At 39.4% G+C, this 14115-nt stretch overlaps 1 protein-coding gene across 6 annotated transcripts in view; it reads left to right on the forward strand.

Moving 5' to 3' along the window:
* myo5aa (myosin VAa) overlaps positions 1-14115 on the forward strand; it is a 65676-nt gene that overhangs the window by 29151 nt on the left and 22410 nt on the right. For all 6 annotated transcript variants that reach the window (XM_076879740.1, XM_076879701.1, XM_076879755.1 and 3 more), the window contains exons 8-17: positions 2328-2435; positions 2530-2636; positions 3284-3549; positions 3724-3805; positions 4091-4231; positions 5510-5635; positions 7510-7593; positions 13217-13372; positions 13706-13803; positions 13977-14063. In XM_076879740.1, the coding sequence (XP_076735855.1) occupies positions 2328-2435; positions 2530-2636; positions 3284-3549; positions 3724-3805; positions 4091-4231; positions 5510-5635; positions 7510-7593; positions 13217-13372; positions 13706-13803; positions 13977-14063 (1255 nt within the window). The remainder of the gene's footprint in view (positions 1-2327; positions 2436-2529; positions 2637-3283; positions 3550-3723; positions 3806-4090; positions 4232-5509; positions 5636-7509; positions 7594-13216; positions 13373-13705; positions 13804-13976; positions 14064-14115) is intronic.

Consider the following 14115-nt stretch of genomic DNA (forward strand, 5'->3'; position numbering starts at 1 on the left):
AAAGGCACCAATAGCACAAACAGAGAAGAGAAATCCAGTCCACTGTTCAGCCAGCACAGCTGAGGCCTAGAAGACAGCCAGGGGATACAGGAGTCTTGTGTTGTACATTTGCCAATCAAAGTGGCCACACCTCTTAATTAAATATAAATAAATAAATAAATCGCTCGCTCGCTGAAGGGGGAGACTATCCATAGAGACCGCAACTGTTTTCGTACCAGGGTGTAAGCATGTTTTTAAATGCTTTAATGTGGGGCAATTTAATATGGACGTCTGTGGGGATAAACTCACTTTTTAAAGCAGCCTTGAAGTGGAGGAAGCAGAGGAAATGCAGTTTATGGCACTTCAACGCTTCAGTGCTATTTTTTTTTTTTCCAGCCCCAGAGGTTGTTACTTGTTTAGACCTCATGAAAAAAAACATTAAGTGCCACATAAGAGTGATCTTTTTCTTTTTCACTTCAATTTTAGGTGCAAATAGATTTCACAAGCAGTCCAGACCTCTAATATGAGTCATGCTGGTGGTGGCATCGGACTCCTGTAAATATGTTACAGAACAGAAAACTAGGAGAGGCAAAAAAAACGCTCCCTGTTCTAAGCACCGATCACCAGATGAGCACGTGCGTACACAGCTGGGATTCAACCCCAGACTACTCACTTCCTCCTCTGACCCTTTCAGCACATATACTACATTCTACTCGTAATCTGATGATGCCTAAAAAAGATCTTATGTTAGACAAAGTCATCATTTAAAAACGAGGCAAGAGGAGGCAAGTGCATAATTTACAATATGCTGAAAGGTTATGGGTTTTTTTGTTTTTTGTTTAAGGCTACGAAAGACCAGCTGTAACTAGAACTAACTTCCTTCCTCATTCGTCTGTTATATTTTTGTGAATGAAACTTACCCACAAATGGAACATAATGGTTAGACTTTCACTTTATGCTGTAAAGTGAAAGCATTTCATTAAAATGACTTAACAGACAGGGGGAATTTCCTTTCCCAAGTGTATTTATTTTTTCGGCTTGTGAGTCACTCTTGCTGTAGACAGTATGCCAGAACGGTGAAATCCATTGGCTCAAGAAGTCACTGACTTTGTAATGAGCAATAAAAATTAGGCTTAGATTGAAATTGCTTCTTGATTTTTATGTGTTTTAGAGCATTAAAAAAAAAATGAAACGACAAATGCAAAGCATCCTGCCCAAAGATCTAGATCTCGTTTAGATATATAGGTTCAGGTTAGTGTAATGGTCTGGCACTAGTATGATTGGACAAGCAGTTGATGAGATGAGTGAAACACACATAGATGGACAGTCAGAGATTTCTCTAAGTTATTAGTAAGATATCAGCTTAGATGCATCAGGCAAAGTTCCTGCTGTAGGAACTGAACTGTGACTCATTGATTCTCTGGTTCATCAGGCTCCCTTATAGAGCGCTCCCACTGTGGACCTGCACCTGCTCATCCTAGTCATGGACACACACTCTCTGCTGGCACCGCCATTTACTGCCACTCACTTGGCACTCTTTCTATCTCCTACACACACACACACACACACACACACACACACACACACACACACACACACACACACACACACACACACACACACACACACGCACGCAGCTGCTGTCTTTTCCTCTCCTGCTAACTTCCTGGCTCAGTTAATGGAGTGGTTGTCACAGTCATGTCACTGACTCTTGTTGCCAGGCAACAGACCATGCCCTAATTCGGTGTTAAGTGTGTATAAAGAAACCGATTGTAAGAAAGTTGGGCTCATACGCAGAAGAAGCGTTCTTGATTTTGTTTATTTCTGAGAACTGAGAGTTTTCCACGTTATCAGTCTCCTGAGCTGACAGTGAACAAACACCCAGCATCACTCTGAGTGAGTCAGTGTCACAGAATAAAAACAGATTATGATCATTTCTACCTAAACTCAGGAAGATACAGTGAATAAGTTGTTAATAACAATGAAACAAAAACAGAAAACTTCAGCTCAGCAGAATATGACATATTACCTTAAATAGAGACCAGGGCCTTTAGAAAGTAGAAGTAGTAGGGCCTGTAGAAAATCTTCTGAAATCTGACCATGAGATTCGTTTGATGACCACAATTTTGTGTCCTTGTTTTATTTGATCCTTCAGTTCAGCAAACCAGGATTGCAGCTCTGGTTAGTTGCAAGGTTGCACGTTGAGTTCATTCTGGACACAATGTCGCAGCATATGATTGTAATACACACCTTCCTAGTTAGTGGCTGAGGTTTTAGTAGCACACGTGTCCAAGTAGCACAATGTAAGACTCACTGTTCCATGTTTGCCCCTCTGTGTCTCTATTCAGGCAGTGCAAATGACTTCCTGTACACGAGGCAGGGCCGCAGCCCCGTTATCGACGGAGTGGATGACACCAAGGAGCTTTGCACCACACGCAATGCTTTTTCCTTGCTGGGTAACTCACACACCTAAAAAATACACGCAGGTTGAAATCTGTATGGAAAAAATGGAAGTAAAAACCTAGGGATGTGTTTGTGTGTCCTCTGCAGGTATTAATGAGTCCTATCAGATGGGTTTGTTCCAGGTTTTGGCTGCCATTCTTCATCTGGGAAATGTGGAGATTAAGGACAGAGATGCAGACAGCAGCGTTATTCCTGTGAGGATACTCTTCATACTGCATAAAGAAAAGGGGGAGCGTATCACTGGGCTGTTGCATAAATAAGTGTTGTAATTAGGAGGGACTTTCTCAGTTCAGCTCCACTTTAGATCAAAGTGGACTGTATGTGGCCCTTGATGTAAAATGAGTTTTGCATCCCTGATCAAACTTAATGATGTAGGTCATTCCTTAAAGAATGCCTTGAAAACAGAAGAATCCTTCATACTTGTGCTTTAAATCCCCCGGTAGGAACTCTGAACATGGTAATGCCAGCCAGTTTGTTCTGAATTTCAATTTTAGGGGTTTTTCAAAAGCTTGCTTGCTTATACCTGTAGGTACCTTGTATTCACAGTTTGCGTATTCATGAGCCTATCACGTGCTTACAAGCTAAGAAGCTTTAAAATTAGTAAATAGGTAGAGGCAGAAATGAGGCTGCAGCTTTAGTTGTTTGGATTAATTCCACTGGGATCTATTTGTTCTTTTGTTTTAGAATTTTTTAATAAAAGCCACTTTTTTCCCCACTTATTCCTCCCTAAAGATGCATTTAGTGGCCCCACATCATATCCATCTGTGATGTGGAGCCACATCATAGATGGATCACTTTTGTGTTGGATAGTGGAGATAAAAACTTCTTCTTTCTGATGTAGCCCAACAACCGTCACCTGATGGCGTTTTGCGAGCTGGTGGGCGTGACCTACCAGGATATGTCCCAGTGGCTGTGCCACAGGAAGCTGAAGACGGCCACAGAGACGTATATCAAGCCCCTCCCTCGTCTGCAGGCCACGAATGCCCGTGATGCCCTGTCCAAACATATCTACGCCAAGCTCTTCAACTGGATTGTGGAGCACGTCAACAAGGCTCTGGTGACAAATGTTAAACAGCACTCCTTCATCGGAGTCCTCGACATCTACGGGTATGTCTGTGTAGTACTTTCAAAGTATGTAGTAGTTACAAAGGGGTAGCTAATCAGTCTGCGCTTTTTAGCATCATTCTTTCGCTGGATTTGTCTGAGTTTGCTCATCAAATTAAAACACAGCAGTGAAAAAGTGTGTTTCAGGTCATTAACATCACTCTTGTTCTTCACAAGGTTTGAGACATTTGAAATCAACAGCTTTGAGCAGTTCTGTATCAACTACGCTAATGAGAAGCTGCAGCAACAGTTCAACATGGTAAGCAGCAGCAAAAAGCAAACGATCAATAGCTGCCCTCAATCAAAACGTGGCAGTTCACAAACTTCAAAAGCATGTCAGTGGTGGTTCTGAACAAAATATGCAAATTCCATGAAAAACCTCAGAGTTTAAAAATAGAACTAAATAATGGACAATTTACATGAAAAAAATCAATGTAAATAATTTATAAAGAGCAGCATAACTCTTGTTAGGCCACTCCTTATATTTAAAGGTTGTAAATACTAATAAAGTTAAATACCTAACTGTGTGTTTCTGTCTGCACAGCATGTGTTCAAACTGGAGCAGGAGGAGTACATGAAGGAGCAGATCCCCTGGACTCTGATCGACTTCTATGACAATCAGCCGTGCATCAACCTCATAGAAGCTAAGATGGGCATCCTGGACCTGTTGGACGAGGAGTGCAGGGTATGTCTTATTTTACCCGACAAATAGTGTATGCAGAACGGGCACAACATTGAAATACTTGGTTGCAGTTTCTTAGGTTCGAGCTAATTCGATTTGTAGAGTTCCTGCTAGTTCTGTGAGAAGTAAATCATGGGAGTTGAATCTGTGGGCTAGGTCTGATGATAATCCCTCCCTTAGCCACTGAACTCTGAACCTAGCAATTCTGTGGTCCCATGCTGGTGCTAGTTTGTACAGGTGTCAGTGTTTTATTTGTAGAAATGCATGGCACTGGTTCTAGATTAGCACTGCGTGGGTGAATACAGGGTAATTGTTGTGTTCCCGAGCAGTTTCTGTGGACTGGCTTGTGCATCATCCTAATACAGCAATGCTGTGGTTGGTGCTACATGTTACTTTAACAGCAGTTTTCCCAGCAGAGCGTTTCATTTTTACAAGGCGATCAATCTTGTTTACTACACCGATTGATTACTTCACCGGTGTATTTCAGATCAGTTATATCACGGTCAGCGATTCTGTTGCTTAGGTTGCATCATTCTTCACGTTTGTCTTCTATTTGAGCAGTTTGCTCTTCATGCAAAAGTTTTTAAGAACCGACTTTCTCCAACTACATATCTTAAAGAAAAAGAAAGGAATTACATTACATAAGTTACTTACATAAACTTTCTCATGAATATAAACAAGCAAAATAAAGTAAACTGAGCCTGTGCTGCATGTTAAGCAGAGGCCTGTGGGTTTCTTCATTCACACCCACATTCTGCTTTCCATTTTTTGACGTCAGCCTGCAGCTTGTCATTGCCTCCCACCACACACAAGGCTAAAGTCACCAATACCTAAAACTGAGAAACCCAAAGCTAAATATTAACCACAGCTCTCTTTTTCTTCTTTCTCACTGTGAAACTAAACAAGAGGCGGACGTGAGGTTGTTTTTAGTTTATGTTCATTCATGTTAGTAAGACTGGAATGAAATATTGAGCGTGTATGAAATAAACAGAATTGAGCTTTGTTTTAGTTAATGCTGTGGCAGCTGTGATATTAAAGGCTCCAGTTTCTTGTCCTGTGTCTGTTGAGCTTATCTCTCTGTCGCTCTCAAACTCTGCAAGGTCATTTTACAGGTTGTTGACATTTGAGGTGGGAACGCATTTCTCACATTATGGCAAGGACGTATGTTTGTCAGTATGCAATGAATGACAAGAAAAAGTTCAATCAAACAACTGAAATAAACATTGTAATTTCTGAAAAGATGAAAATGCATTATTCATGGTTTCTTTTTTTCTGTAACAGATGCCTAAAGGTTCGGATGACTCCTGGGCTCAAAAGCTGTACAACACCCACCTAAAGACTTGTTCCCTGTTTGAGAAGCCTCGCATGTCCAACCGCGCCTTCATCATCCAACATTTTGCAGACAAGGTGGGTCTGTCAGACTGTATGCTTTGTGTTTCCACACTGTTACATATTAGGTTGTTACATTTCTTTTTCTTTTTTTTTCTTTTTTTTGGTGTATCATAAGTGTTTGTGTACATTTAAAAAGGTTGATTTAAAAGATTTAACAGCATGAGGGAACAGATTAACTGCACGTGTGAGGTATTTTTAGGGTAGGAAGATGGACTATTTAAAAAAAAATAAAAAATAAAAAATTATCGGTGCTCTAACGTAAATGAGCATTTTAGTAATGACATGTTCGTGTAGTGGTGTAATAATAATTTTTTTTTGTCCTCTGAGATGCTGTGTGACAAAGCATTAATTTTCATTTCTGTTTTTACAGCTTCACTATAAGGTTACTGAGAAAGCGGATTAAAAGACCAAATGATGTTATATTAGGATACCTAGAGCCATATAAGTCTAAGGATTTCCAATATTTATACTTTTTGTATTAGATGAAATGTGCTTTCACTGTAGTTCAGTTTGACTCATTACCAAGAGGAAAAATACATCCTATAGCTTAAGTTCTTACAGGAGTAACTCGGGCTGAACAGATCCAACAAATAAAATAATTTTATAATAATTATTAGATATTATAAAATCTCTTACCATAATTATGACACACAACTCTACATATCAGTGTCACCACATGATCATAGAGCTTGAATAAGTCTGTATAGCTGGAGTTTCTAAAAGAGGTTCTAAAAAAATGGTTACATTTTTAAATCAGGCCAGAATAATTGTGGAACAACGCATTTTCAACAGACCAGACAAAGTCTATTACCATTTAAAAAAAACAACAAAAATTAAAATATTCCTCTCTAAAGCATATACAGAAAAACTTTATGCGTCTCCTAAGACAGATTTAAAAAATTTTCACTAAGCACTAAATGATCTCCGACGACATTACACTTCAAACATACTTTACAAAACATGTGGAACTCTCGCGTCACCAGGAAGAGGTCACCTATGTCGCTCCCAGAATCATAGCAAACCAAAATAAAATGAATAAGTTTGGAGTGCTTCTTCAGTACATTTATGTCTTGCATGATTTTTTTCCTTCTCTCTCCTTCTCTTTTCTTCCCTCTGTAAAGCATTGCCTTGTGTTTGAACAGTGCTATACAAATACATTTGATTTGATAAACTTAGTGCATTGTGTAAGTCAACGAGGAACACAAGACTAATGCTGACAAGTGATTTGAGATGTTGACACGAGTGATTAAACAGTAGACAAAATTACAAACAATGCAAACTATAGGTTTGATTTCTGGCATGTAAAGGACAAATGCACATCATTGTATCCAGATACTCCTCGCTCCCTGTATTATAAAACTCTTAGCTTATGGTAATCATCTGTGTCTTTTAATATCTTTTTTTGAGCTACCCGTTTCTTGTCAGACACACATGTACACTGTTACTCCATGTCATTATTCTCACCGCATTCAAAAACAATAATATATAGAAAAAATCTATTAAAGCAAAAATAATTAAAGGCTGAAAATTTTGAGAATGTCTTTCCATCAGCTTCACCCACTCACATGTACATTTTAATAGCTTTTTTGTTCTATTTCTATTTATTGATGCTAGTGTCATTCATGATGATTAACTGAATAGCTCAGTTTCCCTGTTGAGCGCCACTTAAGCAGTAAAAGACTGTGACTTGTTTACTTGCACTTGACCCATGATGCAGCCTTCCCTGCTTCCCTTACAACCGTTCATTAAAGGTGTCCTCTATGTGTGCTGAGTTTTGTAAACTGGACCATTTTCTCAGTATGTGGGTTGGAAATGCTGTGCAGTGCCACATAAAGTGGGGCACCCGCTCGTCCTAAGTGTAACACAAGCTTTGCTGTGTCGTTGGGCAGGTGGAGTACCAGTGTGACGGCTTCCTGGAAAAGAACAAGGACACGGTGAATGAAGAGCAAATCAATGTGATGAAAGCCAGCAAGGTGAGACGCACAAACACCAACAATGAAAATATGTTTTGTTGTATGTAATCAGCCAAATGTAAGCCTTTAAAACACATTGGACTTCAAGAACTGTGAAGCATCCACTGACATGTACGTCTGCTGCTCCTGCAGAGATGTGCCACCTGGTCTCTGTGTGGAAAAAATAGAAAGTTGTTTATTGGCCAAACATGCTGTTCAACTTAAAGTATACGGGGAACAGCGCCCTCTACTGGTGAAGAGGATAGTGACACTAGCAGAGATAAATTCTCAGTTGTGTAGGTTTTTACTTGCATGTGGCACAAAAAAGCTAAATGTGTGCCACACATTTATCCTGAATGCAGGATAGATTCAAGTTTGACACATGAAAGACCTTTCTGCAACTTTATACCTGAGTTAAGGACTTCAGTTAAATGTAAGTATATGTTATAGTAGATCACAAAACCTTATATATGCAGCAGTACTCAGAGACCCAGTTTTTCTACACACATAGCTGCAAGTCCAAGTTAGTTAGATCGCAGCTGAATTAACGTCACGTGTGTGTTTGTGTGTGTGCGTGTTTTGGTCTTGGCTGGAGATCACTGTGTAAAACCCTGTTGGGTTAAAAGGGGCCTAAGCCTTTAAATCCTCTTCGCTGTTTTGGCTACACACACACACACACACACACACACACACACGCAGACTTTATTGAAGTGTGTTTGTTTAAAATTCTCACAATGACCTTCGGCTGTTCCTTTATAGACCTTTTCAGCAAAGCCAGAAGTGGGTAAGGGTTGAAATATAGATATAGTCCGCTCTAACATCTAACAAGACCTTTTCACTCTCACACACAGATGTGTATTCTTATAGTTGCAATGGAAATCAGAGGCATTAAAGCAATTGGGGTTTACCTTTTAATGAGATTTAGTCAAATTAAGGTTCTCTGCCAAGCTTATCCCATCATTCTTAATGTTTCTGTGTGTGCGTGTTTGTTTTTACTGAGCTAATACTTAATATGAATAATACGGTAATACATATTTATAATATTGCAATTAACTAAGGAACAGCCTTCTATTCATCTGTAATATTGTCTGTATCTGCGTCTAAAACCAGCTCTTAAACCAGCCCTCAACAGCCAGTAAAACTGAAGTGATTCATAAACATTTAGCTGCTAGCTGTTTGTGTAGTTTAACGCATTAACAGATAAAGTATCATAAAGACTCTGAAGAATCTGCATTTCTGCTTTAGGTCTCTCATCCAGAAATGCAATCTCCAATCTTTCAGAAGATTTCAGGCTCTTCAACTCTTAAGCATAAATTCCTAAATTATTATGGCCTGTGTCTTACTCTCTATTTTTATTGTTTTGTCGGTATTGACAAAGTTTTGATTAAAAAAAATTAATGAATTCAAAAATTGGATGTTGTTCTACAACAAACGGTTGAGAACAGTTGAGAAACGTGTGCGCACAGCATCAGATAAGCAGCGTTTGGGAAAACGTCACTTTTTCTTCTTTCTCACTGTGATGGGGAAGCCAGTTTCACGTTACATTTGTTTGCAATTTTTTTTTAAAAGGTGTCATCTCTTAAACTTTCATTTTCCAAGCAACCCAAATGAGATGTCTTTGCAGGAATTGGGTCTGAATGCAGCCACCTTTCAACCACAGATGTGTTTTATACTGCATGTCTGCTGGATGTCAATGAAAATGTTTTCGTTTTGTTTGTTTTTTAAATCACGGTTCCTTCCATCCATTTCAGCTTCATTTGTCTTCCTGGTTTTCTTTTCCTTTTCATTTGAATCATAATTGTGTGTGATTGCTTTGGATGGGCGAAGATCGTGATTTAGAAACTGACCTTTAGGATTTTTTTGACATTTGGCTTTCCTTTTTAACCTTTCATTGTGGGTTTTTTTTTGTTTTTTGTTTTTTTGTAATTGTGTCTCCATATGTTGTCCATGTATGTTTGGTTCTGTCCTCATCATGACAACCTTCACTGCCAGCAGAAGGTAAACACAAGCGTTCTTACAACGCTAGTCTGCCTGTAGCTCTTCATTTAGCTTTAGCTTTTTCCTTTGACTTTCCTCCTTCTTTGTCTCTGTGAGTTAATACACTCTAACAGCACTGAGGAGATTTGAGTTTTGTGTATGCCTTTGTTTGCTGCATGGAAAGCACTAAAAGGGGGGATTCAACATTGAAAATAAAGGGATGAAGGAAGGAAAGTATTTTTATCTGAGAGCGAGCAGCACGTAAAGCCTTTGTGGATGTGGCTGTCCTGCTTAATGATGCTGGTTAGAAGCAGCATGGCACTGCAGCGACACATAACACAGCATCCTTCTCATATAACCTTCATGTCATATGGAACATGACATGTTTGTGATATTATTTCATGGCATAATGATGCCGTACACTCATATATGGCCACTGTATACTGTCATATATGACAAAACTTAACCTTTTAATTACATTTGTTTGTAAAGCATTGTAACAACTCTGACTGTGACTGAATTTAACAAAACTTATTAACAAATCAACCAATCTTTTCGCTCTTCTACTTAAACTCTCAAACTGCGTTCGAGCTGTTTTGTTTTGGTTGTTTTGTCCGTAGAAGTTTTAATTAATTAACTCACTCTGATGTCTCCACACTGCATTTGTAAATTGAAAACATACAAGTTCAATTCCAAAAAAAGTCGTAAATAAAAAGTGAATGTAATCATTTGCAAATCTCATAAACCCATTTTTTAATCAGCCAAAACATATCAAATGTGCCAGTATAAGAAAAAAACAAAGTTTACCACAACGGTCTGTAAGCGTCTGCAAGTCCAGGGTCTTCTTTGGTGTATTTTACACTTAATAATGCTCAAAGTGTTTTCAGTTGGTGAAAGCTCTGCACTGCAGCCAGGCCAGTTCAGCACCAGGACTCTTCTACTACGAAGCCATGCTGTTGTAATAACTGTAATATGTGGTTTAGCATCAGCTTGCAAAAATATGCAAGGCCTTCCCTGAAAAAGATATCATCTGCATGGGAGCATATGTTGCTCTAAAATGTGTATAAACCTTTCAGCACTGATGGTGCCTTTCCACATGTGCAAGATGCTAATTTCACTGGCTGTACCGCACCTTCATATTATCAGGGGGTGCTGAATAAGTAAGATGGCACGTCTCCTTTTTAGTTCGGACCGCAGACCAGTTTTCCACTTTGCCTCAGCCCATTTCAAATTAGCTTCGGCCCAAAGAAGACGGTGGACTTTATGGATCGTGTTCACATACAGCTCCTTCTTTGCATTATGGAGCTTTATGGATATCGCAGACAGATTTCTGGATGTGTTCCCGAGCCCATGCATTGATTTCATGAGAGAATCATGCATGATTTTAATGCAGTGCCGCCATAAGCATCCAGTATTGATATTTCTGGCTTTGTCCCTTGTGATTTCTTCAGATGAATTACTTGATATTATGTACTGTAGATGATGAGAATCCAGTATCTTATGTTGGGGAGCATTATTCTGAAATTCTTCCAGAATTTGTAGAAGCATTTTTTTGGTAGAGTGGTGAGCCTCTGGCCGCTTTTACTTCTGAGAAACACTGCCTCTCTAAGATGCTCATTTTGTTAAATACCTAACCGCGTTGCTGATCTGATGCCAGTTAACCTGATTGTTATTATCCTCCAGCTGTTTCTTTTTAGTATCACTTTACTTAACGGCCTTTTGCTGCACCGCTTCCAACTAGGGCTGCCACAAACTATTATTTTGATAGTCGACTAGTCACCGATTATTTTTGTGATTAGTCGACTAATCAGATCATCATCCATTGGACGCAAAACTACAGCTTATTGCACCAGCAGCATCTGCTCTTATATAACTATCATTAGCTTACAGCTTTAAGTGTTTAAGGTCTGTGCTAACTAAAAATAAAGACAAGATGATAGTTTATTAAATTTTAATGAAATTTGCGGATTGTTTCGGTGAAGTTTAATAAACTCCTTGCTATCTAAAATATAACAGGACACTGGAGTATATTCTGGAGCATCTCACACTTCTGATAATCAGTTGTCTGCTTGACATTTATTCAGCTGTGTAAAAACTATAACTTTAATCTCAGACAAACTGATTTACTAAGGAACAAATAAAATACTAAAAAAAAAGCCAAACAATAACATTTTAAGTTATCTAAGTGACTCATATATATTTAACCTGAGTAGCGAAAGACGGCGGTGGGTTTGAAAACGATTTGCGGGGAGTCCGGTGTTCTCACGGCGCTAGTGAGCCTAGCCCCCGGCTCGCTAACGAGCTAGTGGGTAACAGATGTCTCCGAAAACGTCGGAGCGCTTTTGAAAATATGTGGTGTCCTGATAAACTGAGCAGATATTTGAGGTTTACACAGCTACATTCTCGCCTGAAAATATGTTAAACGTTTATTTTGTGACCCAGAAAGAATAATAAGAGTAACATTAAAACTAACCAGCTGCCGCCATTGTTGGAAACTGCGCTGGGCCGCGCTATGAATTCTGGGACACAGCTTCTTCTTCTTCGGGGTTTAACGGTAGCTGACATCCTTGTACATGCAATGCTGCCATCTTCTGTTTCAGTCCGTTATTACACTCTTAAATCCTGCCACTTATTCCTGCGTCTTTTGTGATCTTACAAAGCTTCAAACGACGCGTCGACTATTAAATCAGTCGTCGACGATTTTGATAGTCGACGTAATCGTGACTAGTCGACAAATCGTGGCAGCCCTACTTCCAACCTTTTATAGACGTGTTGCTGCCATCAAATTCAAAATGAGCCAATGTTTTTTCACGATATAGTAAAATCTCTCAGATATCTAAACACTTGATACGTTTGATATGTTCTGTTGTTAGTAAAATATGGGTTTATGAGATTTGCAAACACAGTGTCCAAACATTTTTCGGTTTTACAGTAAGTGCTCATAGTGATGGTTTTCAGTGTCGCAAAAATAGAGCTGCTGTCCTGCTTTGTAAGCCAGTATGCACTGCACGGTAAGTAAGAAAAATCAGAACGCATGGCGGCATAAAAAAAAATCATTTGTGATTTGTAGGAGTTGAACTAAAGCCTAATTACTGAAACAAAATGAAATATCAGTAAGTCAGAATTATCTGCAGTGTGTGATGCCATGCACAAATGTAGGAATGATGCATCATTGCAGGCGCCGTGTTCCTCAGGGGGAGCTGGACCTTCTAAAGTACGTTTGTCTATGGAGGCAAAGGCAGAGGCTGTTTGGTTTGTTTTAAATAGTAGACGTGCGTTTACAATATTGGACACTGCTAAATTAGAATGACCCAAATGCTTATGTTAGATATAAGCCTTTGTTTATGAACTTTAAGTCATCTAAAAAGAAGGATTGCATATTGTGATATATTAAATTAAACATATTGGGGACAGTAAGATTTCAGACGGTAAGATAAGTTCTCACATGTTCAACCTTTATTATCTGTGTTTTTATTTATTTATTTATTTATTTATTATTTCCACTGGGACATTGAAAAGCAGCAGAAAAGCGTGGTATTGTTTATAAAACCACATCACAACCAGTAATCAGAATCCCTGAGCAATATGGCAGCAGCAGAGATGCATCTTATCGTTTAGGATTCATGTCGCTATCAGCTGGTAACTATGAGTGGGCTGTTGTTTTTAGTTTGACCTGCTGGTGGAGCTGTTCCAGGACGAGGAAAAGGCAACCAGCCCCACTGGTCAGGTCCAGGGAACCGGGGGCCGCACCCGTCTCAGCATCAAACCCGACAAGAGCCGGGACACGAGCAGCAAAGAGCACAAGAAGACTGTCGGCTGTCAGGTGCCTGTCTCACTCTTAGCTGGACTTGTGTAACTTAGACACTCTGTGTGGTTTTTATGTGGGTGTCTGTGGGCATTAGGCGTGGACACGTAAGTTTGTGAATGCGATAACTCCAGAACGAGGTGACGTAAGAGTTTCAAGTTGTTATCATAGACGTATCTACTAGGAGACGGAGGCGAAGCACAAGCAGTTGCCAGTATTTTATCTTTCTTATGAGTTTATTTTGGGAAATCTGAAGCCTGTTAATTGTGACTCAATGAACTTTAAAGACTTTCATCTTAATTTTACAAAAGGGATTTAGGTCATGATGATGATGGTGATCCTCTCTTGTAGTTTCGTAACTCTCTACAAAAGCTGATGGACACTTTGAACGCGACCACTCCTCACTACGTACGCTGTATCAAACCCAATGACTTCAAGTTGGCCTTCTCGTGAGTTTCAGCGTTGTTTTATAATCTGCTGTTTTTGTAGGAAGATTTATCTCTTTTTCAAGTTCTCTGTTTACATTTTAGACACCAGTAACACTGCATGTTTATGCAGTGTTTTATTGTACAAAACTGTGTATACATGATTCACATTGGCTGTGGTTATTCGATATCGGCAGGTTTGATCCCAAACGTGCGGTGCAGCAGCTCAGAGCCTGCGGCGTCCTGGAAACCATCCGGATCTCTGCTGCAGGCTTCCCATCGAGGTACTGATGCACCCCAGCAACACTGTGACTGGCTCACACTGTAAACGTCTAA

This window comes from Maylandia zebra, linkage group LG1 (genome assembly GCF_041146795.1).
Source record: "Maylandia zebra isolate NMK-2024a linkage group LG1, Mzebra_GT3a, whole genome shotgun sequence".
Lineage (NCBI taxonomy): Eukaryota > Metazoa > Chordata > Actinopteri > Cichliformes > Cichlidae > Maylandia > Maylandia zebra.